The following is a 26,551-nucleotide window of genomic DNA, read 5'->3' on the forward strand; positions in this document are numbered from 1 at the left end:
TAGATTGACTTATATATATTTATTTATTTTTTCTTTTCACCGGGGAACGACACGAGGCAAACACGGGATAACTTAATTCCATATCTGATTAGGTATTACTTATTCCCTTTACCAAACATGCCAGACCCACACGACGAGATATGAAAAGAACTTCAATTCATTTTCACTGTTCCCATTCCTCTCTCTGATTGTAATAGTCCAATTCCTCGTGGGAAACGTGAAGATGATGAACATGAAATTCACTTCTTCGATACAAAACCTTTGATTTCCATCATTCTTCCGCCAAATTTTTTTCTCTCTATTTTCAATTCTATTGTCCACCGGCGCCATGGATCCGGAGCAGACCTTCATTCGCGTTCAGGAGAGGTTTTCGCAGATGCTCACGCCCAAAGTCAGAGTTGCTCTGGAGTATCTCTACCTATTTATTGCCATAACCTTGTTCTGTATTCTCGTTGTTATGCACGCCAATTACGTTCAGCAGGTCTCTATTTAATTTCAGCTTTTTCTAGGGCTTTTCGATTGTTTGCATGTCCTGTCGCTATATTTTATGCTGTTTACGTGTGAGTGTTTTTAAGAGAATTAATTTCTGATGACTTTTGGATGATTCAATATACCTCAAAATTAATCGTATAATCGTGAACTCTATTTAGAATAAAGTGAAATAAGCAGCATTGAAACCAAAACATTGTTTTATTTAGTTTTGAAAATTGGAGCTAGTTTGTGACATCTTATGATAATATCCAACAATGACTGCTTCTGTCGAGTGGATTCCTAGTGAGAAATAGGCTCTGGGTGCTTATCTACTGAATAAGCATATAGTAATTATTAGTAAGTAGGGGGTACAATGTTGAGACTTGACTTATTCATTTGATTCTGCTCTAGCTGTATGGCATTCTGTAGGCCCAGAGAATATGGTGCTTCTTCTGCAATTGTTTATGTTAATGGAAATGCTAGATGCTCAGGAATTCTTAATTTTTTTTACAAGTGTCGTGGAATTTGCTTGTCTACCAGATGAACTTGCTATGATTCGTAGTCTAAATGTTAAAGCTGTAGGTCCAAATGGCATCCATGTTGAAAGTTCGAAAGTGTGTTGGAGAGCTATTTAATGACAAAGGAGATATTTAAAACGTGCTAACTGCATATGCTGCCTAGGCATGAAACTAGTGGGCTACGGTATGAAGTTATGGGAAAATGTGATTGAGTGTAGAATAAGAGACGGAATACGGATTGCAAATAATCATTTTAGTTTTGTGCTATGGATTACACCAGAAGCCATTTTCCTATGAGATTTATGAAAAGTTACCAAAGTAATGAAAGAGACTCACATATGGTTTTTAAATTTTATTGACTTGGAAAAACTTGTGATCAGGTACCAAGAGAAGTGTTGTGGAAGATTTTGGAGAAGAAAGGTGTTCACTTGGCTTATAGCTATACAATTCATGTATGAAAAGATAAATTACAATGGTGAGAACTCCAAGAGGGCGGACTAAGGACTTCCCTGTCGGGGTAAAATTAAATCAAGGATTAGCCTCTGCCCTGACTTGTTTAATCTAGTTTTGGATATGCTTATCAAGGACTTAGAATGAAAATTTCCCAATTTCATGCCTTTTGCGGATGATATACTTTTGATTGAAGAATTAAGGCTAGTAGTTAAAATTGAAATCATAGGGCTTTTGCTTAAGAGTAAAGCCTAGGAGTGTTATTAAACTCAGCTTGATCTGACTGATTGGACTGGTTACCGGCCTCGTTCATCTGACTCACATTTACAACTACACTACTCTAATTAACAAAGCAAAAACAGAAATAGCACTGAAAACCTTGAACCTTCTATTTTGTAGCTGTGCATAGCTTACCACTAAGCCAACTGCATAATTTGTTAATGGTGATGCAACCGTAAATATTCACATATGTGTGTGTGTCTCATTATATGATAGTTTTATAATTTGTGTGGTTTGACCAGTGATGCATTGACCCAGTAATCTTATTGAGTCAATAACTGGTGTGGTTCTGATAATACCACGGAAGATTATGACATTGCAATTTTTGTAATAGATGAAAAGAATATGAATCGAAACTAAAAATGGGGATGCCATGATTGCAATGGATGAAAAGAATGTGACCTGAGAGTAAAAGTAGGAGATTGGTTTCTAAGTTAAAATATTCTGGATCAGTAATAATGGAAAAATTAATGTGAGGATGTTACATTCAAGATACAAGCCAGTTGACTAAAATTGAGAATGATCTCAGGTGTTATTTGTGATCACAAAGTACCTATCAGACTACAGTTAATTTTATTCTATTGATTTTTGCCAAACGATATTATGTGGTAGCGTATATTGTGAAAGGGAAAATATGAGAGAAAGGTGTGGGTAGCAGAAATGAAAATTTTATGACTGTGTGGTCTGACTAGAAAGGACAATTTAAATTTGAGAAAAGATTGGTGTAGTACTGATTGAAGAAAACATGACAGAAAACCAGTTAAGGTTGTAAATTGTAGATTTATATTTCTCTTTAAATTGTTGAGAATGTTAAGTTTTGTAAATAAACTTCACTTATCAATATCTATAGTTCACATTTAATAAAGGTATAATGCAGAATTATAAAATTCATTTTTACACTTATATCCTCATTTAACGAGCAAGTATACAGGGTTGGGGACTCCAATGCGTGAGGGAAAAAAGAGAGATTGAGAGATATGAGGGTAACTTGGTAATATTTACCTTCCATGACAGTGTTATGAATGAAAAACTTGTAGATTCAACTACATTTTTATAGAAAAGAAAGTTTGGTTTCTTATATGTTTTTCTTCTCTATGTGAAGCCTGGGTGTTCAAGTGAGCTATCTGGAGTTGTGACATCAGAAGCCCAACTTATTCAAATTAAGGTATATATTTTCTTCCATTCTTTAATGCACATTCTAAATTTGTGCTTTTAAAAGTTTTTCTCTTTATTGGACTATGTGTATATATGTTGTCTATTGTGCTAGAAGAAATATAATATTGATATACTGAAAGCATATACTTCATGGTTTAACTACTATTTGGGAGGCATTTTTCTTTGTTCATTTGTTGTTTTGCTGCCTACATGACACTCTTGAATTCCTTGTTGTAGATAACTAGTGCCGGTCTGTGGTCTCATAATGATTCTGAATCAAACAGAATAAGTCCTCTAGAAACAGAAGTTGTAAAAGATACAATGGAATTTTCCGATGCCAGCGGAGATAAATTGACATTTTTGGCTTCCAAGTTTTGGTGGAACTGGATTGGCTTAGGTTCTAGGAGAGGAAAATTGGTATTCAAATTTTGGAAAACTGACACTGAGTTTATTGAACATCAAGCTGAAACCTCTACAAGTAATCAAAACATGTGGCCTGTGGTTGAAGATACCGTCATCAAAATTGACGAGGAGCCACCAAAAAGTTTCACTTTATCTGCCAAAGAGACATTACAAGCAGCTATTATACATTTTGGTAAGAAGTGGTATAGGCGTATCTCATTTATTTGGAGGCACACAATGCAGATTATTGGAAGTTTCCAGAAGCTGTGGGTTAGTAGAATTATATTAATTTTTGGAGCTTGATTAGACCATATATGTATGCTGATGCGTTTTGTTTCTAGCCATAATTTATAAAATTAAGTTAATATCAATTTTACTTAAAGTTATGCTAAGCTTTGAATTTTCAAATGTAGAATATTGCTGGTGTACACCTAAATCTTGATATTCCCAAATGGATGCATATCCTTCGTTTGGACAAGCTTAATACTAATGCAGGTAATTACATTTTTTCCTCTCATGGTTAAATTATAATATGTACCAAGTGGCATTTATAAATAAGAAAATGTGCTTGTTTTTCCTTTCAATTTTTCAAGAAGCCTCTAAGTGCGTGTCATAAATAGAAAATGGGTTTAGATAATTGTTTCATTCCTTATAAAGCAGAAGAGTGGATTTTGTAGTTTTTGATTTGAATTTTATATATTTATCCAAATTAAAACTACACGAGGCATGAAGAAAAGGAATAGTCTTCTTACAAACTTATGTTGGTTTTTTACATGATTAAATATTAGACTCAGAAGTTGATAGTTTTTGCACTGTGTTTCTCACTTGGTGAATTTCACATGCTGATAAATGTTGCTCTGTAAAAATGGGTTATGTATTTTTAGAATTTTCGAATCCATATACTTACGGAAATTAATTAGGAAACATGAAAGTCTTGTTTTGTGTTTTACTGTCTTCTAATAGAAATTTTTGAAAAATAATATTGAAAACTATTAATTTTTGACCCTCTGTAATTTGCAATATGAATTTGTGCTAAAGGAATGTGTATACTTTTTATCTGGCACAACTTTCTCTTTGTTTCTCACCTCTATTATATTTGTACTTCTGTTCAATAAGTTTTGTTTTCAATTTCAGTGCATTGGCTGAAAAAGAAAGCCAAGTTATTTGAACCTACATATCTATATACTATGGAAAAGGTATGTAATTCTTTTGTTTTAAATTGTTGAGTTCAGTTAGACTGAAATTTCTTAAAGATAGTACCTAGTACTTGTCTTTCTGAAATATAGTCAGTTTGTTGAAGCTACTTTTGATTTTACTTCTATAATTTATCAGAACCTTCTGTTCTCTATAGTTGGCTGTGTTATCTTATTCTGCAGGGATATTTCTTGTTACCTGAAAGTGCTAAGTCTCATCATAATATACGTACTGTGAATGTTAGCATATCAGCTTGGCACTCCTGTTTCGGAAACAAGTAAGAATTAGTATTAGCATGATTATATTATTTCAATCTAGAAAGTGACAAGTCATCTCCATTGAAAGCCACTTTTAAATAATTTTGATGTTGAGGGGTCCAACTTGAACTAAATTGTTTTGCTGATTCTCATGATTTTGCTGATGTTATATGGTAAAGTTTAATATTTTATTAAGATTTTACCCTGTGTTTTTCTATTGAATATATTTTTTTTAGGTGGCAGCAACTACTCATAAACAGATTTGTTGGATATGATACGATCTTAATCAATAGTTTATTGAGTTCTCCTGGTCAAGGTAACAGATGCTTTGAACATTATCATCCACGCGCTTTGAACTTTCAGGATTTAATTATGTGGCTCAAATTCTTGTGGGACTTAATGGCAGGTTATCTTTATAACTATCAAACAAAGGAATTCTATAACCTTAGTTATGCACAAGAAGTTCCAGAAGGCCCAGCTAGGTTTGGAGGTTTGTTGATTTGTTCTTATATTTGGTTGAGCACGCCATATTTGAAGAGATTGTCTTCATGGTCTCAATTTCATTTTGAGTTTCTCTTGTTTGCTCAATAATCTCAGTTCGTCTTGTACGGGACTTGCAGCACAAAGCTCATTGGTTGAACTTAAATTTTTAGATTAGCTTTTGATCCAACATTCCTCTAAGTACCTTAACTACCAATTCTTTTTTTAAATGAATCAGTTTACAGATAAAGAGTAGAAGTTGATATTATTACATTTTTTTTAAATAACTCCATTGCTAGATGTTGATTTTGAGATGGAATATAGAATTCAGAAGTTTAACTTTATGAGATGAAGCCCTGGACTCTCGAGGATGAGGCTTTCTGGAGTGTCATGCATCTTGATTGCATTACTTCTGAGTGTAATTTGGAAGTGTGTTAAATTAGGTAGGGGTATTCAGGGTACATGTTATGAAGATATTTGATCAATAATTGAATGAATTAAACAAGAAATGACACACCATTAAACAAAGTAGTTTAAGTAGAGGACAATTGAGCAATGAAATGCAAAAAAAGATTAGAAGAGAAACTGAGCAGCAATAACATGTTAGTTGTGCAGAAAGATGGGCTGGCTAAATTTGTGAAATAAGTTATTGCTGTCCACGGGGTAGCTATATCTTTGGATCTTGGAAAAATATAGTTTAAGACATGATTCTTCAGCCTCTTTCTGTACCAAATTGGTCACATCTTTTAAGGGACCAACATCAATCTGAGGATTTTTTTCCCTTAGAAAGTTCAAATATATAAATTGTTTCTTTTGTTTTATTTGCTTTTGCTGCTTGCATTATATTGTATTCTGTAATGTAAAATGTAATTCAGAACTTCTATTGTTGGCTTGTAACATGTATCGTTTTGCCTGTGCAGACTACCTTGTAACGAAGTGTGGTGTGCTTATGATGTCCTTGTTTGTGTTTTTTACTACCACGATGTCAGTGTCATTTACATTAAGAGAAACACAGACTCGCATGCTGAAATTCACGGGTAGGACTGTTTGTTCATTATGCGAAGGTTTCTTGTGTAAAACTGATTTGGTGATTCCTGCTTGCGTTGAATCAATTCTGTCATTTTGTCCATTACCCCATGTATTAATTGCTTGCTTTTAAATTCACCCCAAACAAATTCAGAGGCAATCGGTAAGGGTTTGTTTGGTATAGGAGAGAGAGAGGGAGAAAATTAGAGAGAGAAGAGAAGGGGAATTAATTTTAAATAAATGGTGGGACCCTGCTCTTGTTACCATGATAAATTCAGAGAGAATGATTCGTGTAACTGAGAATAAACTGTATTACTGATTCTGTAAATGTTAGTTTCAAGTTATAGAAATCAATGAGAGAAGGTTCTTGGTGCATTAGAAGACATTGCATTGAACATGAATCAACAGAAGTGGGCATGGATTGAAGTGGATTAGCATCGTTGGAAGAAAATCCACGCGCTTTAGGGTTCAAAAACCTACTCTTCATACAATGATAGACTTCAGACAGAAAATAAATCATGTGACTGAAAATACACTGTTCTATTGATTCTGTAATTGTCAGTTTCGACAGACTGAAATCACCTATTTATATATGGCAGACACTGACTGTCGGCCAGCTGACAAGCTTGGCCCATATTTCTAACCAACGCCAATCAGGGAGAGAAAAAGAAAACTACAGTGCAATCATTAGAGTTGATCTCTAATGCTATTTTCTAATAGCGATTGGAAGGTTTATTTAAAAGGTCACTCATCCACCAAGTCTAACGGATAAAGTGTGCTAATTATAAAATAGTCATTTGCCATCAAATATGCCAATTCTGTTCATAGTTTTGCCATACTTCACTGCAAATGGAATCAGATTAGTGTTTCACCTCTGCTAGTCTTTACAGTGCAGCTTCAACACCATGCACGGCATCGCCTTCCAACATTTCAGCTGATCTTTGTACATGTGATTGAATCACTAGTTTTTGTTCCTGTAAGCACTTGTTATAATAGATTTACTTTTCTCAATAGTTTCTATTTGCATTGCCTTGTGTTTGTGCTATTTATTATTGTATTAATTTTGCTGACAAATTGCTTATTATTTCTGCAGATTATGATTGGGATTCTGTTTTTTCTCTTTGAGTTTTATGATGATCAGCTTCTTGCCTTCATGGTCTTGATTCTTGTCTGGTTGTGTGAACTATTTACCCTTATTAGGTATTTCTCTCTCTCTCTCTCTAGATTGTGTAAGTGATTAAGTATTTTATTGAGACAGCAAGTGTGATTGATTTGTAACTGAACAATTATTTTTGGTTCTAAACCAGTTCGGGGTTGGTTGTGTGCTGAAGTCAATGAAAGTGGGTCATTAAGTTGCATGTTTATCCAATTCAATTAGCGACTACTGTAATTTTCTTACAGAAGTATTGTGAGCTAGTCATTTATTGAATCATTAGTTTACTAATTTTTTTAGCTTTTGGTCATTGCGCTACTCTTCCCTTGAGAAGGCAAGTCCAGATGTACTTTGCCAAAATTTTGGATTGGTTAAAAGGAATACAACTGTAGCAAAACTAGTTTTCTATTTTTCACCGATAACCTAAATTTATTAATTGATTAATGTGATGATTGTATTTAGCTAACACGTGATTAATCTGACAACTTACACTGTTAGCACGTGTATCCTTAATCAATAAGGTATACAAAAGAAATAGGGATGGGTTCTATAACTGAAGTGCAGCCATCTACGCTAGTTAGTTAAGAAATCTGCTTGAATAGTTAATTTGTTAGGCAGTGATAATAAGAGATGAAAAAGAGGAATGGTGTTGATCAGTTTGCTTTGGGATTCCTGTGGAAGGAAGTTGTGTAATCATGTCTTCCTAACCCAAGTTCCTTGATCCTTGACCTAGGGTGATCACAATAATCAAATTTCTACATTTTTCTTTTTATTAAAATTATGATTGTTATTGTATTGTACAACTTTCATAAGGCTTCTTTTTGGGTCTATGTACCTAGAGTAAGAGTTAGGTGCGTTTCAAAGAACATGACCCAACCCTAGTGGTCACTGACCAAAAACATTTATCATCTATGACAACTAACTTAAACATTCTCACTAAGTCCTTGAGAGGGTTTAGAATTCAGTGATATGTTCCAAGCTTGGTAAACACAATTTATATGATCCAGCTTGGTGTATTAAAATTTTGATTGTTGTACTATTGTTTTCATAAAACTGCTTTTTGGGTTTATTTACCAAGTCTGACGGTTGGGTAATATAGGATATAACTTTTCCTTATAATGTACTCATCCCTCTTCGTATGTAAAAAAATATACATCAGCTGAGCTTGTAACTCATTGATTTTTCATCACATCCATAATCAAGTCTGTTGATTTTTAGGGACCAAGGCAGTAGTTAACAGAGAAGAAAGCAGAGATGATAAATATCTGATAAAAGACTGAGAATGCCAACTGCTGCACTTTATTATTTTAATGCAACTTAATTTAAATACACTCAGAAATAACAGACAAAGAGATCGGGTTTCATGATTCTAGCTACTGCACTGATAGCTTAGCTGAAAAATAGGAAGCAGCTAATCGTCTAACAGCTAATGAAACAGAATAAATTTGACTTATTCAAAACTGAAACAAATCTGAAAGCTTCCTAAACGTAGCCAACACCTAAAGGCACGTTCTCAATAAAATCTCTTTAAAATCTGGACCAATATCTATGATACATGTTTATGCACAGTTGTTGGGTTCTGGTCCCATGAATGATGGTTATCTAATGTCTGTGTTCATTGTAACTTGCAGTGTCCGAACACCAATATCAATGAAGTTCTTTCCTCGGTTCTTTTTGCTGTATTTCCTGGTCTTCCACATATATTTCTTCTCTTATGCTTATGGTATGCCATACTGTTGTACACTTTTTTTGGTTTAAGTTAATTTTATTAGGGAATAATGAATTTTAAAACTTCAGGTTTTTCATATTTGGCGCTCTCTACAACGGCAGCTTTTATGCAACACCTTATCCTGTACTTTTGGAATCGGTTTGAGGTAACCAGCGATGACTGTCTTATTACAAATCCTGATATTTTTTTTTCCACTTGGGATTTTTAGTATTTTTTTTATTTGTGGTTGAAATGGGTTACCCCGGTTTGAAGGAGAGCCTCAAGAATGGGCTAACATCATTGCCCCCATTATATTTACCGCTAGATAGTGGTATTAAACATTTAAATGCGATGCTTATCCTCCAGATTTGTATGAAACTATGACAATTACCTCTTCTATATCAGTATATTCACTATATTGTCAAAGAAAGTAGAATTGGCAATATGATAAACAGCTTTTAAGGCGCCCAGTAAATGCTATTTTAATATGTTGTAGTGTAGATCCACCAATAGCGAAGTTTCATTTGTAGCAATAGAAATGTGTTTTGCTGTCAAGCAATCTGTTCCCGATGAGGATATATTTGGTAGAGATTATGAAAACAGAGCTCAGAACGGAGGCCGAGAGGAGAGAAATATTATTGGCTTGATGAATATCCTAAAGGACGTTTGTTAGTTTCTTTTTTGTCTTAAGGATACTTATGAGGGTATAACAAGACGTGAGTTAACTGCGAGGTTTGAAACAAACGTGCAAAGGAATACATTCTAGAATTAGGAAAATGAATATGATGTTCAGAGTTTAGTTCTTAGCTACAATCAACGTGTCTTTTATTGTAGTCATCTTTATGTAAAATGATATGATTTGATCTTTAGTAAGTAGGGAAAGATGTACCGCTGGTTATTGGATATATTCTCCATTATTAGGTTTCCTCATATTATACTTTGAATGATTAAAACAAGGATTTACATCTGTGATTAAGAGCTACAATTCATAACAACAGAGGAACTCTTTATGGTTATATATAGCTAGATTTTCGTTTTCGCCATTGTTTTCCTCTTCTTTTTCCTCCACACTGCACTGTTCATGCACATTGTTCGTTTGATAAATATTCACACAGCCATTGCATGCTTTCATTCACCACCGTCAAAAACCCTCCTTTCTCTGACGAGCTGAAACCATCATAGTTGGCATCGCACAACGACCCACCAGTCATTGTTTTTTCAGCACTAAAATTCTACGTAATGCAAGAGAATATTTGTCATTGCAATTTCAGTCACTTCTAAACTTAGTGATTCTTTATCAACTATCATGTTCACACAACACGACAAAATGGCGTTGTTGAAGTTAGAAACTGCCATTGGGTGGAAATAACTCACTCTTCACTTTAACGTTCCTCTATGCCCATGATGGGGAATGCTCTTCTAACTGCATGTCATCATCTAATTAACCAGATGCTTTCATCGGTTCTCAACAACCAAATTCCCTCTTCTATCTTGAACCCTAAAAGCGAAAATCATTTTGTCCCTTTCTATCTTTTCGGCCTCATCTTTTGCATGATCTCTCAATAGGTGAAAAAATAAATACTCCATCAGATCAAATGTGGAGAAATACAGGATACTCAACTAATATGTGACAATGAAGTCGTCAGCAAATTCAGTCTTCCATGAGTGACCTTAACACAGATATTATTTTCATTTGTGAGAGAAAGGTGCTATCGGAAAAACCATCACTGAATCCCGGAATAACTCTCTTATTGATTACATTAATAACAGCTTGACTCTTGACATATATCTTCCAGTTTGAGGGAAGTGGAAAAGAGATTATTTGATCTTAGTAATTTGGGAAATATGTACAGCTGATAACAAGGGATATTCTCCATTATTAGCCATTATTAGGTTTTCCAGGTGTGATTAAGAAACTCAAATCACAACAGAGAAAATCTTTAGTGTCTAAATATTTTCGTTATAAATTTTCTCACGTTTACTTTACTGAAATTTAACTAATACTTCTTTTCTTACTGTTAGGTACCAGCACTACAGAGGTACATGCAAAATAGACGGTCACAGCTTCAACAACACCCAGATTTCCACATTACCTCTTCCACCATTCTTGCATCAACGTTGCACATCACAAGATTGAACACAAGAAACCCGGGTTTAATTAACACAGATTTGCCTGCTGGATCAGGATTGAGACCTGGTTTTGATCAACCAGTGCCTCAAAATGGAGCAGGAGTTGGCGATCCTCAAGCCCGGTCAGAAAATAATAGAGACAGGGTTGTGAACCAGGCACAGATTCCTGAGCAAGCTGACATCCGACGAGCAGAAAGGGGTCCCAACCCTGGATCCATGAATTCATTCAGTTCTTTGTTATTATGGATCTTAGGAGGTGCTTCGTCTGAGGGCCTCAACTCGTTTTTTTCCATGTTCAGAGATGTGAGAGAGCAAGGACAAGTTTTCAATGAAACACCCGGTGCTGGGGATGAGAACCGTGATAATCAGGATAATAATAATGACAGATAGCGGTGAAGTGGATGAAGGAGAACTTGTTAATATAGGAACAATCAATGTACCTACGTCAAATCATATACTGGACTGCTTTCTGCTCGGTCCAAATGATAAAAAACCTAAACACGTTTGTATAATATATATATTTATATATATTCTTTTTCTTTATAGCTTTTTGCTTTATAAAATGCTGCAAAGCTTCGTTTTTTTGTTTTACCTATCAAATCAATCGGTACAAACAAAAGGGAACATTGGAAAAGTTTATTTTATCTTGTAAAAGAAATTAATAACTGTCTAATTATTTTATAAAAACTTATGGAATGAGTATATAATCAATATTTTTTTATATAATGCATCCAAATATAAAGTTTCATTCGATAGATAAAGAGTCCAAATTAAATTTTATCCAAAATATAAGGAACGGTAACGAAAATTCTAGTATACTCGTAAACTAATGGTTATGGTACGTGTAAAAGGAAAATTTGGGTCTCAACTCAAGAATTTTTAATAAGAATTTTGTCAAATCCGTAAGAGACTTTATACCGTCATATATATATATATATATATATATATATGTATATATTGTCATTAACTCTGATTTCATATCAATTTGTGATCGAAAGTTGTTAACTTGACTTCTCAGCCTCGGCTATAGAACTCGTTAGTTTCTCTAAACGAGGGTATTTGTTCTTTGTTGCTACCCTTCTGCATGAAACGTTGAGACTTTCTGGATAGTTCAACTGATTCTGATTTTCTAAGCTCTCTTACGAGGGAGACTCAGGTAGTGTTTAGTTGGTGAGGGACTTAATTTGCAGCCCTTGAACCTGGAAGAATATTGTTACAGCCTATATTAAAAGTTTGCCAGTAGTTGGTATTCAGTTGTTTCGCTTTTATTTTTCCTTCTCTAGTCTTGTTTGGCTGAAAAAAGTACAAATGGACATTTGCTCATTGTATTGCAGCAGAAGCTGAAAAAACAAAGGCCTGGTGAAACTCTAGTTGCATTGTTGCCTACTGTTATAGATACATACAAACATTATATCTTTGGCGACACTCATCTCCTCAGATATTTGAACAAGTAACATGCTATGTGCTATGACCTGTGACTAAGTAACCTAGGGCAATAATGTAAAAGTTGCATTCTGTATGAGATTTTTGCCTGCAATGCTACAAATTGTGCTGGTTTTCAATCTGGAAGGAATCAATCTGAAGATTTTGCATTTGGCCACATTAAGAGGCAGGCTACTTAGGAAGGAGACAACTGCTGAAGACAACATCAGTAGAAAGTTCTCTTTGTTTTTCAACAGCCCTGACCTTCTCCTCTTATGGAAGCTCAACTCAACATCCTCATTCTCTGTGCACGAAATGCATCCATTATTGTGTGCTTCAGTGAGTTGGATGCCTCATATGACTGAAATATGCATGCACCGTAAGAAAGATGATTTGAATGTGTGTCAATGTCGAAGCTGTGGCGAGAAATTTCTTAAACTGATGATAAAATACTCTGTTGTCCTCTATTTTGTAGCAAAATCAAGTACACATCTGAATGTGGTCATTGGCCAGAATATTGCAAGATACAAGCAACTTCTCTCCGCTGTTCTGCAGTTAAGTTTTTGGGAAAATCAATCAGGAATTTGACACGAAGATCACCTCTTGACCCATTCTTTTTGGCGTTTGGCATTCCTTGACCTTTAATAACCTTCTCATATCCATGATATATTATTGTATTCTCAAATGCCAAAGCCTTATTTTCCCCTCCCAACAGAGGGATTGGTATGGAGCAGCCTGTTAGTGCGTCCACCAGAGGAATCTCAACACACAATTCCAAATCATCGCTATCTCTTGTATACAAAGGGTGTTTCTTTTCATCAATCACGAATATTACGTCAGCAGGAAGGAATCCAGGTTTCTCATCACCCACTCCTTCAAATGTAATCTTTGTTCCTTTTCTCCATCCTGGCTTTACCTCAATTTTTAGAACTTCCTCCTGTTGGACAATTACCCTGTTGCAAAAACCAAGTTAGAAACTCTCTTCTTAGCAGATATAATAGAGAACAACATTGAACTTGACAGAAACATACCCAGGATCTTTGATGACGTCTCTGGTAATTCTAATCTTTTTTTTGCATCCAAAACATAAGTCCTCAAGTGTGCAATGTAGCTTTGTCTCAACATCTGGGGGTTTCCTTCTAGATGTTGTCTGTGAAAATATGATAGGTGTTGTGGATCTATGGCTCAGATTGCTCGAAAGAGAGATTCCAGATATATGTTCAGAGCTACCTTTTGTGCCTGCGTCATTTCCTGGAGAGGAGGTATGGTTTGTTAACTCAGGTTCAGAGATGTCCAACGTAGTTTTGTTCCTTGACAGAGAAGCTGAGGAACCCCTTTTGCTCATCATCTTTTTGATAGATGATGAAGCAATTTCTGCAGCACTCTTTCGACTAGAATTTCTTGATAGAGAACTTGGTGTTTTGCATGATCTCCTGCTTCCATTTCTTGACATAGGCCTTGATTTTGGTGTTGGTGTTTTAGATAATCTACTACTTGCTGCCCTTGACAAAAATTTAGGACTCCAAATGTCTTCATCCGCTCTCTTATTAACAAATCTCTCAGACTCTGTGGGTGTTGTCGGATTCTGCATGCATCAAAAACCATGAGAACATAACAGATTCATATCAACACTGCTAGAACCTTTCATATTTGCATAATAGAACTTTAAAAATCCATGTGAAAATTTGCAGAAAATATGAAAAATTCCAGTAGTGGGATATTGTTGGTTTAATAATGTAACTTAACATGAATGCACATGCATTTGTTTTCTTTGGTTGATCGTTAGTTTCATTGACTCAAAACTACATATACACCAATCAAGTTGAAGATCTTTCTTTTATAGTTGTTAGTTTTTGTTACGATCATGTAATATCATCAAGTTGAGGATGATTGAGAGAGTTAAGATTACCCCGGGGTTTTTCTTGTCATGAGTCCTTTTGGAAAGAAGCGATTTGTAAGCCTTGGTGACGTCTTTCAATGGTTTGTTTTTTGAAATCTTAAAGATGTTGGCCAAATCCAATGGTTGGGAGCGTGGGCCGTGTCCCATTGGAATGGAGATGGAGAAGTTTGGAGGAGCAGAAAGGAAGAAAAGATGATATGTAAGAGAGGGATGAAGAAAAAGACAAGACAATAGAGTTTTACATCAAAACAAACGTCAACAAACGTTTGAACAGGCAAGTTTGGTTGTGTTATCTGTTTTCATGTTACCTCCACTTTTCCTATTTTTAGTGCCATCAGACGTAATAATCTCTATTCAAAACACAACTTGTTTTAAACCAACTTCTAATTACAATTCTTGTTACGGTTGTTATCAACTAACTCGTTTTTTAGTATTATATTCATTTGGCTGCTTTAGATACTTTTTATGGTGGAGGCAAATTTTTTCAAAAGTAATTTAATGAATTTGTAAATAAAAGGGTTAAATATGTTCTTTATACTTTAACTTTAAGTGAATTTTGAAATTATCAATTTAGTTATTCATTTTTCGAAATACATAAATTTAGTTATTTTAATCAAATATAGTTGAAAATGCATTGTCATAACATTTCATATTTAATGACATTGTTTTTGATCCCTTAATTTTTAGTGAATTTTCGAAATACGTGAATTTAGTCATTTTAATCAAATTTTGTTAAATTTATTTGACATTTAAACACGTTTCATAATAGTATTTAACTTAATATTAAAGTAAAAATGTGTCAAACAGTATAAACAACTCAAATACAATCATGAGATGCGTATAAAATATCAAATAAACTTAACAAAATCTTATTAAAAAAATTAAATCTACATATTTTAAAAAATGAATGACTAAATTTGTCCAAAATTTCAAAATAAATTAATTTCAAAATTTATTTAAAATTAAGAGACAAAAACATACTTGATCAGCGATAAAATTCGGAATAATGAGGTGCAGGAAGAAATTTGATGGGGGTGGACGGAGTAATAATCTTTATTTCTATCAAGTTACTTGGTTACTTCACATGTATCTAGAATAAAAGTATTAGGGTGTGCAAAGCATTTATTGATTTTACTATTCTGTTTGTTATCTCTTGAAATCATAAAATGACGTATAGTTTTTCCTGACAATGTAATTAACTAAAATTTTATTTTATATATATATATATATATATATATATATATATATATATATATATATTATCGTTGGAAAATGCATTGTCTTACCATTTCATATTTAATGACATTGTATTAAACGGTGCATGTAATATAATATTTAGTGATATTGTAGAATTGTTTATAAAAATAGTACCTTCTACAAAATAAAATTCCTTTAATTTATCAAGAGATTACGAAAGAAGGCAGAAGCTTCTAAATAAAAACATATACAAATATAATCACGTTAAAATAAATAAAAAAATTGCAACAGTTCTATCTGATTGAACTTATGTTAATTAAATATTTGAAGTATTTGAATACTGATAATTTTAAATAAGAACTCGTTTTGTTAGGCTTAAAGTGCCAAACATGCTGACTATAATTGGCTTTTAAAATATGAAGTGCTTGCAATATTTTGCTTATAAAACACAAAGACTATGACTTATGTCGTGCATGTTATTTTCATGCTTTATCTTTATTGGAATATACATAAATTATTTTGTTAATTTCAATTTAGTAAGCAAAATATGAATCAAATTGAAGTATTTTAATCAATAGAGTTGAATTCAATGGGTCTAGATAATTTACTACAACACCTTAATTAAGACAGATACTTTTTTTTTAGATACGGGTCTTCATGGAAATCATTGTATAATTATTATGTTTTTTCTACTTTGTATATTCTACACAATGACCACCTTAATGAATTTTTTATCCCCACTGTAATGTTTTTTTTTTTTTTGTAATGTATGATTTCGTATATAGTATAAGATTCCCTTTTCTCGTTGCATGTCACATAACTTCTAAATTATTGATTTTCTTTAGTCAACTATTAATTCGAATAGAAAAAGGTTTTCTTCAATTGTATTGATTAATGAAAAAAAATTATATTGACAAATATAATCTATGAAACTAAATCATTCTTATTGATATTAATCTATGAAACTTAATATATTACAAAAACATTCCATTATTATATATATCTTGTTAATGTAATAAATGGCATTCGGTAAGCTTATACCGTACTGTTGTTATTCATTTTTGTGTTTAGCATGTTGTTATCATTGTGTTTTAATACACTTGTGAGTAGTTAAATAGTCAAGTGTGAGTTAAAGTTTCACGTTAAATAAAATAAACAAAGTTAAATACTATATAAGAATAAAGATCCATCATACCATTGCTTAATATTTTGGTGTAAAACTGATGTCAAATATCTTGTATGTGCAAAACTAATGTTATATATATATATAAGTCCATAATCTCTCAAATAACTATAACCCAAAATATAACCCAACAATGTTGTTATTCACTTTTGTGTATAGTATGTTGTTCTCATTGTGTTTTAATTAGGGATGTCAACGGGACGGGTAGGGTACGGGTAGTAGCTCCCCCGTACCCTACCCACTGGATAAATATCTGTCTCGTATTCATATCCGTCGGGCATCCGTTATGCAGGTACCCGCCTATTTTTTTTATATCCGCGAGTATCCATGGGTACCTGCAGGTATTTACAAAATTATTTAAAAAACAAATATTTAATCATAAATTTAAATAAAATAAAATATATCAATGTTATAAATTTTAAATAAAGTTCAAATAAAATCAAGTTCATACAAGTCCAAATAATTATAAAAATAAATATAAAATGACGTTCAACACAATTAAAATTCTTTAATTAGTACTTTGATCAACAAGTCCACTTTCTCCTTGATTCTTGAAAAATAATGAAATAATAAACCTCACCTACCACGTGTCAAGTATTCTTATTTTGATTCTATCATTTGATAACAAACATACCATAAATGTCACTCTCGATATGATATATGAGTTTCATGTATATGTCCAATTTTAAAGAAGGGAAAAAGAAAAATGTCAAGGGGCGTACTTGAAAGAAGACAACGTACCAATATTTGAAATTGAAAGAATAAAGACAAAAGACAAGATAAGATGTACAACTTAAAAAAAATTAGGTTATAATGAATTTTACTAATATATATATATATATATATATATATATATATATATATATATATATAAGGGTATTTTTTTGAATTAAAGTGTAACAGATATGGATATCCATGGGTACGGATACTATGATACACGTACCCGTCTCATTACCATGTGGGTATCAAAAATACCCATACCCGCGGCTATCCATTTTTAATATCTATTTTCTATTTATTGCGGGTTTTATCTATAGATACCCACTAGTATAAATATTTTTGACATTCCTAATTTTAATACACAAGTAAGTAGTTACTTAAGAATATGAAAAATATGCAGAAGTAAAAGCAATTAATATATTATCTTATAGATGGTTAGAAAGGATAGATAAATAAGAGCAATTAATATATTTTATTACATCTTCAAAATTTATTATGAATTTCCTTTTAAAGAAAATGTTATATATTAATAGTGAGTGAGATGCAATAATAGAAAGATTTATTGATAGGATGAGAATAAATAATTTATGTCGAAGAAAATTTAATCAAAAAATAATTGTTATTAGTTCCTAAAACTAATTAAAAAAGTGTATGTATCTTAAATTTGAGATATTATTTTTCTTAAAATTTAAGAAACTAACGTTGAATCTATTATAAATTTAAGAAATTAAAAATAAATAAATTCGCATAAGATTGCGTTAATAAACCTTTCAAACACGTGCATAACATTTTTGGATTCCAACCAAAACTTTCTAATAAATAATTGTTTTTTCTGAAGAATCGGTTATTCAATATTAATGTGATTTCTGAAAAAAAAAAAACACGGAATACTTATCAATCACTATTTACAACAAATCAGAGAGTATCGTATTATTACTTACAACAAAACATTTAATATAAAGTATCAGAAAAAAAAAGTCAACTCAATAATCCTCTGTTTTAAAAATCACGCAGTCTAATCCATCAAATTTCGTGTCACATCAAATTTTATGGCATTTTATTTTAAAATAATATATTTTAATCATTTTTTATTAATTTTTAATTTATTATTTCAATCATTATTAAATTATTTATTTTATATTTTTTTTTAATTAAAGTATATTATCCTTATTTTAATTCGATATCCAAGTACATTTATTTAGCGACTTATAAATAAATATAAATACATGAAGAGAATTTTGTTTGAGAAATAGAATTACTGTTCACATTAGAAGTACTCCAAAATATCATTTTCACTTTTCTGACATAATTTTTGAAAGTGAGTGCTCATAATTTTCTTGTAACATGATTCCTTTCAAACACACTAGTATGGAATAGTTGAAGGAAGAAAGACAGTGGCATTGTATTGTCGAAAGCACATAGGAAAGGTCAAAGAACATGTGTTTTACTGAAAGAAACCAAAAAAACTGAAATCAACAATTACTCTGTCGGCAAACAATAGAAAGAGGAGTAGAATTCTTCCACCATTGACAAATCTATGAATTCATAATCACACTCTTTTGACTCACCCCACTCATTCAATCATTACGGTTCACCCATCTTTCATCATATACTATTCTTATTTCTAAATGATTATTATTTATAATAAATATGTTTTTAATCTTTAAATTCTAACACAAAATTAAAATTTATTTATATTAAAATTTAATATTATTTAATTTTCAAAGTTTAAAAATAAATAAATATATTTTTTGACCTAATTATATTAAAATTGTGTTTTAGAATGAAATTTAAGCTATTGATACTTTTAAAAGGTTTTAGCATCAGAAATGTTTTTCCATTTTAGATGGTTGATCGCAATTTCACCAAATGATATGTAAAAATTAATCATTATTCATTTGAGATATTATTCTTCACATTGATGTCTGATGCAGTTTTATACTTAAAAATTACATAAAAAATAGAGATTTAAGTTGTCTCAGCTTTAGTTACGTGAAATTATTGATTATGATAGAAATACATACATTTAAAGTTTGATCTCTAAAATATATTAAAATTTAAAATATTTAATTTATCTGTACATTTACTAATTTTAATCCTTATTATTTTTACAAGCACAACAGTATATTATTTTATATTTTTATTAAATAATGATATTTTAATTATTAAATTTTGATAATTTTTTTACAGTATAATGTGTTATTTTTTAAATATTGAAAATAAAAAAATTGTTAAAAAATTTAATAATGACAAAATATTTCATATTTTTATTAGTATTCTTGTGTAGAATTTAGGTCCAGAAAGTATGTTATTCCTCTGCATGTGTATGATTAATGTTGTTTCAGTGGTAATCCACGTAGACGCTCTCTGCAAAGCAAAGTGGCAAAGTCAGAGCACCTTACTTCATTAGTTTGCTTTTAAGCAAGTAGAAACAAATGCAGCCGCTCCTCCCACCGCCATCACAAGCGCGTGCATCTCCACTCTTCCATTCTTTAACTCGATCACCTTGCGCGTGGCTCACACTCTCCTTCTACAAGGGTGAGCAGCAGATACACCTAACGCAGCCACAGCATGAGGGAAAGACAAGAAATTTAGAGTTTTGACCAGCCTCATATGATGATCATCTTGTTCATGCATCTCCCTTAACCCCAATTTCACAAAATCTGCAATTTTCTTTTTGTCTCGTTCATCTCAACCCCAACCAAATCCAGTCACATATTCATATATAGAAACAAAAAAACATCATTGTTTTGTGTTGGGTTGGGTTGTGTTGTGTTGGGTTGTGTGTGTTGTTTATTGTAATCAACACAACACTGCACAATCATCATAGGATGAAGATGGTGTTGCTACCCTTGATGTTTGCCGTGTTTTATTGCATGAGTTTGAGTTCGGCGGCACCTTCTCCGTCGCCGACATCCACATGCCCCATGGACTTGAATTATGTTCGGAGAATCCCATGGAACACTTCTGCTTGCCACAACTTCCAACAAACTTTGGCAGCAAAAAACGGAACCGATGCAAACAATTGTTGCATATCACTGTTGTCCCTCTTCGGGATAGGACTCGCGCAGCATCTGAAAGAGACTTCTCAGTTCCAACTCCCCAACCTTGCCACCTCACTTTCATGCATCCACGACTTCCAATCTAAGCTCTCTTCCCTCTCTCTCCCCGACAACCTTGTCGATTCCTGCTTCGACCCTCTTCAGTTTGTGATCTCTCCCAACATCTGTGCTGGGATTCAAACCATCTCTGATTGGACCAAACGGCTTGGTCCGTCCACGCCACTCGACACTGCTTGCAAACCGGATCTCACCGATCTCTCCCTCTGTGATGTGTGTCTGGGAGCTGGGCTACAGGTGAAGCAGGAGCTTATTTCCAAAGATGGTAACACTTCGCATTCCATAGATTGTTTTTACTTTGCAATACTCTACGCTGCTGGGATTGTGAACGAGTTTGGACCTGAAAGCAATGGTGCAGTGACTTGTATTTTCAGCATGTCGGTTTATTCACAGGGGGGTTCTGGGGGAAAGCGTCACCAGGCTCTTGTGTTTGGCTTGACAGGAGCTGGGGTGGCTTTACTCGTCATGTCTTTTCTCTTGGGGCTTTATGTTTGGTACGACAGGAAGCAGAGGACGAAAAAGCTTGAGACTTTTCAGTTTGATTTTGACCCTGAGGAACAAGGGTCTAGGCGTAGATTGAGGCCGAATACGGGGTCCATTTGGTTCAAAATCGGGGAGCTTGAGAAAGCCACTGATAATTTTTCATCTAAGAACTTCATTGGCCGAGGTGGGTTTGGATTGGTTTACAAGGGAACTTTACCTGATGGGACTGTGGTGGCGGTTAAAAGGATCTTGGAATCTGATTTTCAAGGAGATGTTGAGTTCTGTAACGAGGTGGAGATCATCAGCAACCTGAAGCATCGGAATCTGGTGCCTCTGAGAGGCTGTTGTGTGGCTGAGGAGAGTGAGGACTACGATGAAAGGGGAAGCCAAAGGTATCTTGTGTATGATTACATGCCAAATGGGAACCTGGAGGATCATCTGTTTGTGTCACAGGACTCTCAGAAAGCAAAGGGATCACTGACATGGCCCGAGAGAAAAAGCATAATCTTGGATGTGGCAAAGGGGTTGGCCTATTTGCACTATGGAGTTAAACCTGCAATTTTCCACAGGGATATCAAGGCCACAAATATTCTACTTGATGCTGATATGAGAGCAAGAGTTGCTGATTTTGGTCTTGCAAAACAAAGCAGGGAGGGTCAGTCTCATCTCACTACAAGAGTGGCTGGAACTCATGGATATCTAGCTCCAGAATATGCACTCTATGGGCAACTCACTGAGAAAAGTGATGTGTATAGTTTTGGTGTAGTTGTTCTGGAGATTATGTGTGGGAGAAAGGCTCTTGATTTGTCTTCATCAGGATCACCAAGAGCATTCTTGATCACAGATTGGGCCTGGTCGCTGGTGAAGGCTGGGAAACTAGAAGAGGCTCTAGATGGTTCTCTGGTGAAAGATGAGAACTTTCCTAGCTCAAATCCTAAGAGCATTATGGAGAGGTTTTTGCTGGTGGGGATTCTGTGCTCCCATGTGATGGTTGCTTTGAGGCCAACAATTTCTGATGCTTTGAAGATGCTTGAAGGTGACATTGAAGTTCCACAAATCCCAGATCGCCCTATGCCTCTTGGCCACCCTTCATTTTACAATGATGGCAGTACTTTTAGCATATCTCCAGCATTGAGTGGCCCCAAGTTGCACACTGGAGACATGCTCAGGTAATTGTAGTGAAGAAAAGTTCCTTTGCATTGCTTGAAAAATGTAGAAAAAAAGTGGAAGCTGTTTCCATTCTAAGGCGTGCCAAAGGGTCCAGTCAAATGATGTTTGGAACAGCACTTCATTATTTGAGGTTAATAAACTGATGAGTGTCATCAAGGTACAAATAAAACTGCTCTTGAGAAAACTGATTAGTGCCTCAACAAATTCTATGCAGTGATATTATAACGCCAACTATGAAGAAACTTAGCAGTTAGCAGAACATGGTTATGATCAGCTACCAGGGAAGCTAAGGGTTGTTTAAATAGCTGAGAATAGGTGTATTGTAGGATCTTAGAACATAGGAGAATGTCTTGTAAAAAGAAGTCTGCATTTTTCTCTTGTTTTCTTCTCAATTTTCTTGTGCAACAAAAGTCACAAATGAAAACTCTTGTATATAAAGAAAAAATGTTCAGTTGGCAGGATCATAGTTGGTTTCTTACAAGATAAAGTGATGTTGGGTTGTTTTCTCAATTTCTCTGTTCCTCGGCCAAGTCTCTCCCATGTTTTTTCTGAGTTAATTTTTCTATGTTGTCTTGTTTTTAGATTTTATGTACATAATTATCATTTCCCTGTGTTTAAAACAGGTTCATTAACGAGGGATAAGTTCTTCAAAAGGATTTGCAAGTCCAGAATCTTGCATTTTTTTTTTCATATGCAGACCATTCGACAGAGCAAGAGCATTTTTTCTTTCTTTTGCTCTTCTTTCCCAGTAAAAACAGTTTTTGTATATACTATGAACAGTTTGGATAACTTTGCAGATCTTGTAAAAATTCTGTACAAAATATGTTCATGGTTTGTGCTCTCTCTACAAAAACTAGAAATCAAACCAGGTTTTATCTTTCATGGTTCCTCTTCCAAATGTGGACAATGTTAGATTTTTTTTAGTTTACATTTTCACATGATGTTTTGTTATTAAAAAATAGCAAGTGTCGCGGGCAATGCAATACATAAATGTTTTAAAATTAAATATAAATAAAACAAAGTTTTGATTCTCATAAAACAAGTATTGTATACTTGTCCCATTATGTAATTTTCATGGTGTTTGTTTAGTCCCTCCATGCTCCAAATAAATAAATACACATGGAATGATTGATTTAAAGAATGTAAGATTATATTTTTTACAATCAAATATAAAAGTATGAGATTGTCTAATTTACTAGAAAGAAAAAAAAAAAAAAAAAGAGAGGAAAACAACTCTGGGAAACATGAATGGTGCAATTAAGAAATTTTAGTTTACTTAACCTATTTTTATATGTCTCACTCTTAACAAATTAACAAATTAGTAGACCATGTTTTTTTCTTTATTTTATTTTAAATTAAGCCTCTAAACTAAAAAGATAATAATTGAATCTTATATATTTTATTTAACTGGGTTTGTAGAATTAGTTTATAATGATTTGGAACAGCAAGAAAATAAAAAAGATCATAATTTGTGATAGCTTTATTAACTTTAAGAACCCATTTCAAGAGTTACTGAGGATCGAGGATTTAATTATAGTTTTTTTTTCAACCATCTAATTTATATTTAGACGTTAAAGCAATTTATGATAAATACATATTAAATTTAATTATCTTCACATATTAAACTTGTAACGTTCCAATTTAAAAAAATAATTCTAATAAATAAAATGTTATATGTTTATAATATAAAATGGAGTCATAACATAAAGTACAAGAGAAATAACATGTTACACAGTTAACCAAGTACTACATGGACAATCAAAGATATGACACAATGTCATTAGACATGACTTAAACATGAGACAGTTTATCTTGAGAGTGCTCACATGAGCAAGAAGTTGCAAAAAAAAAACAGTTTCATGCCCATCATTGCAAAAAGGAAAAAGCCAAATAGAGAACACAAACACATAGAAGAAAGTGTAAACCAAAGACAAATTTTTTTGTTTTAACATATCAAGGAGCAAACAGTTTATTAAACAAATTATAAACAGCACAAGGCATGTGAAGACAAACAATGCAAGACCCTCAAACTCAATTATCCGGATACATATAAGAGATCAAACTCACTGGATGCTTGCACTTGTGGTGGCCTCTACTGCTCTACAAAGCCATTGCCAATGGGTTTCACCCTACCACGCATAAGTTTAACCTTCAATCATCTAGGATCATTATCTTGCCAAAGACTAGAGTCTCCTACTACTCTCACCACTTGAATCAGTACGTTCTATGTGAGACTAACGGATTCTTTAGAGTTTCAGGATGTAACCTTGCTTGAATCGTTATCTAATTATATACACTACAACACCACCATGAAATTTCACCAAGAGATTCATGAAATTACGTCTAACTCATGTCACATCCATGTTCTCACACCATATTCCACATGTTATCTCATGACATCCAAATCTCATGCCAATGCACCACCAACCAACCAATTCATAAATCATTTCATTTCATACCAAGCAAGTCAATATCACATGAAACATACATAATCAATCACAGATTCATGCTTTTAAGAGTAATTGAATCAATTCACAAGTTAAAGTAAGGAATTAAAATTCTGCAGCAATTCTCGCTTAAGCTAGACTGATCTCGCTTAAGCCAAAAATTCTCACTTAAACTAAAATTCGAATAGAGAGTAAAGTGAAATTCTGATATTCTCGCTTAAGCTAAAAAATTCTCGCTTTAAGTTAGAAATTCTCGCTTAACCTGATCTCACTTAAGCTAAAATTTCTTGCTTAAGATAAACTGACATTTTCACTGATTTCAACATGCAAAAACCCAAAATCCCAAACAACAAAACTAAAGAAAACACAAACACATTGCATAAAACATTGGCATCATACTTCATGTTGTTTTTAAAAAGGATAAAGAAATCAATCATGGGACCAACCAAGTAATTAAGGTAACTCTATTGTCAATCTCGCTCAAGCTAGAGAGTTCAAGCGAGCAGAGTCTCTCGCTCAAACTAAAATCTCTCGCTTAGGCGAGATTGCAAACAGGTAGCACTGTGGGTTTTTGCGAGTTCCTACTTAAGCGAGACCTTCTCTCCTGAGCGAGATCACTCATTGCTCAAAGCAGAAGCTCGTTGCCTGAGCAACAACTCAAGCATAAACTAGATGAGTTTATGCTATTTTCGCTTAGACGAGGCTGACTCGCTTGGGAGAAAACGACAAGGATCTCTCCTGCTCACGCATGCAAACCAGAAAATCAACACAAATCACAACCTGCCTCATTCTTATACAATCACAGTCATCAATCATGCATCTTAAACATAAAACAGAGCCAAAACATACAAGATATTTCAAGAAAACGTGAAAACTCTAGCTTCCCTTACATGCTAGCCAATCAACACAGACACTCCAAAAAAAAAGCACAACAGCTCACAAGACAAACTAAAGAGATGAAAGAAACACGTTTTGCTAGCTCAGGAGGAAAAAGCTTATGCCCTAGGAGAGCTTTTGCTTCAGAACTATAAGTGAGAGGGGGAATTGTTTCTGAAAAAATGAGACAGAATGAGAGTCAATGACTAGGAAGGGTTCTGGGATACTAAGGTAGGCTGATTATGGATCCTTACTCATTAAAGTTGAGATCATTTGCTTGAAAAAAGTGAGTCTTATAAATTTAATTCATTATAAATAATAGTTAAAAACTTAATTTATAAATATCAATAATTTAAAATATTTTAATATTTACATCTTCAAATAATATAATACATAAAATTTTATTACTTAAATTATATTATTTTAATTTTTATTCAAGAAAAAAGTGTTAGTCATTCTTATCCACTTTTAATTTATTAATTTAACATATCATATCAAATAGTTTAAAATTTATTGTCAGTTTAAAATCTCTAACATGACTCGTCAAATTTTGGTGAGATGATTTCTTAAGAAAAAAAGTCTTAATATTTTTATTTATTTGTTTACTTCTTGTTTATGCGAGTCAACCAAATAATGAACATTGATTCATGTAAATGACGTATAAAAGCCCGTTGCAGAGTTAAGATAAGCCACACAATGAAAAGAGAAAGAGATAGCAATGTGTGTAAACAAGAGGTACATGAAAGGACAGAAAACCAGTGAAGTCAATTCCACGTGAAACTATTCATAGCTAATTATTTATGAAAACAGT

General features: G+C 33.3%; 3 protein-coding genes across 7 annotated transcripts; 2 read left to right on the top strand and 1 right to left on the bottom strand.

Annotated features, from left to right (window-relative positions):
- The first annotated feature begins 112 nt into the window (after window positions 1-112).
- LOC114187838 (S3 self-incompatibility locus-linked pollen protein) lies at window positions 113-11,768 on the top strand. Of its 4 annotated transcripts, XM_085674730.1 has the most exons (16): window positions 113-481; window positions 1,370-1,506; window positions 2,650-2,709; window positions 2,821-2,883; window positions 3,111-3,545; window positions 3,689-3,770; window positions 4,410-4,471; window positions 4,652-4,746; window positions 4,963-5,042; window positions 5,133-5,216; window positions 6,127-6,243; window positions 7,123-7,208; window positions 7,326-7,432; window positions 9,017-9,108; window positions 9,183-9,259; window positions 11,116-11,768. In XM_085674730.1, exons 2-16 carry the CDS (start codon window positions 1,462-1,464, stop codon window positions 11,611-11,613), a joined length of 1,983 nt encoding a protein of 660 aa, XP_085530856.1. In that variant the 5' UTR covers window positions 113-481; window positions 1,370-1,461; the 3' UTR covers window positions 11,614-11,768. The 4 variants fall into 4 exon arrangements, with proteins under 4 accessions (XP_085530856.1, XP_027932017.1, XP_027932019.1 ...); XM_028076216.1 differs by lacking the exon at window positions 1,370-1,506; XM_028076218.2 differs by lacking the exon at window positions 2,650-2,709 and having other exon boundaries at window positions 114-481.
- A 608-nt stretch (window positions 11,769-12,376) lies between these two features.
- On the bottom strand, window positions 12,377-14,888 carry LOC114188768 (uncharacterized). The gene is made up of 3 exons (XM_028077406.2): window positions 14,555-14,888; window positions 13,677-14,230; window positions 12,377-13,598 (listed from the first exon to the last, which is right to left on the bottom strand). The coding sequence occupies exons 1-3, from the start codon at window positions 14,690-14,692 to the stop codon at window positions 13,148-13,150; spliced, it is 1,143 nt and encodes a 380-aa protein (XP_027933207.1). The 5' UTR covers window positions 14,693-14,888; the 3' UTR covers window positions 12,377-13,147.
- A 5,203-nt stretch (window positions 14,889-20,091) lies between these two features.
- Window positions 20,092-23,299, top strand: LOC114187449 (Protein kinase superfamily protein). 2 transcript variants are annotated; one of them, XM_028075708.2, is made up of 2 exons: window positions 20,092-22,416; window positions 23,041-23,299. In XM_028075708.2, the coding sequence occupies exons 1-2, from the start codon at window positions 20,477-20,479 to the stop codon at window positions 23,057-23,059; spliced, it is 1,959 nt and encodes a 652-aa protein (XP_027931509.1). In that variant the 5' UTR covers window positions 20,092-20,476; the 3' UTR covers window positions 23,060-23,299. The 2 variants fall into 2 exon arrangements, with proteins under 2 accessions (XP_027931509.1, XP_085530820.1); XM_085674694.1 differs by lacking the exon at window positions 23,041-23,299 and having other exon boundaries at window positions 20,098-22,927.
- Window positions 23,300-26,551: the final 3,252 nt, after the last annotated feature.

This window comes from Vigna unguiculata, chromosome 6 (assembly GCF_037176805.1).
Source record: "Vigna unguiculata cultivar grain cowpea cultivar isolate G323 ecotype 2 chromosome 6, ASM3717680v1, whole genome shotgun sequence".
Lineage (NCBI taxonomy): Eukaryota > Viridiplantae > Streptophyta > Magnoliopsida > Fabales > Fabaceae > Vigna > Vigna unguiculata.

Excerpts from the sequence above, each read along its gene's own strand:
- LOC114187838 (XM_028076216.1), top strand. The coding sequence starts at position 329 with ATGGATCCGGAGCAGACCTTCATTCGCGTTCAGGAGAGGTTTTCGCAG. Across the intron at positions 2,884-3,110 it reads CCCAACTTATTCAAATTAAG|ATAACTAGTGCCGGTCTGTG; the intron begins GTATATATTTTC and ends TCCTTGTTGTAG. Across the intron at positions 5,217-6,126 it reads AGGCCCAGCTAGGTTTGGAG|ACTACCTTGTAACGAAGTGT; the intron begins GTTTGTTGATTT and ends TTGCCTGTGCAG.
- LOC114188768 (XM_028077406.2), bottom strand. The coding sequence starts at position 14,692 with ATGGGACACGGCCCACGCTCCCAACCATTGGATTTGGCCAACATCTTT. Across the intron at positions 14,231-14,554 it reads ATGACAAGAAAAACCCCGGG|AATCCGACAACACCCACAGA; the intron begins GTAATCTTAACT and ends TGATGCATGCAG. Across the intron at positions 13,599-13,676 it reads GACGTCATCAAAGATCCTGG|GGTAATTGTCCAACAGGAGG; the intron begins GTATGTTTCTGT and ends TTTTTGCAACAG.
- LOC114187449 (XM_028075708.2), top strand. The coding sequence starts at position 20,477 with ATGAAGATGGTGTTGCTACCCTTGATGTTTGCCGTGTTTTATTGCATG.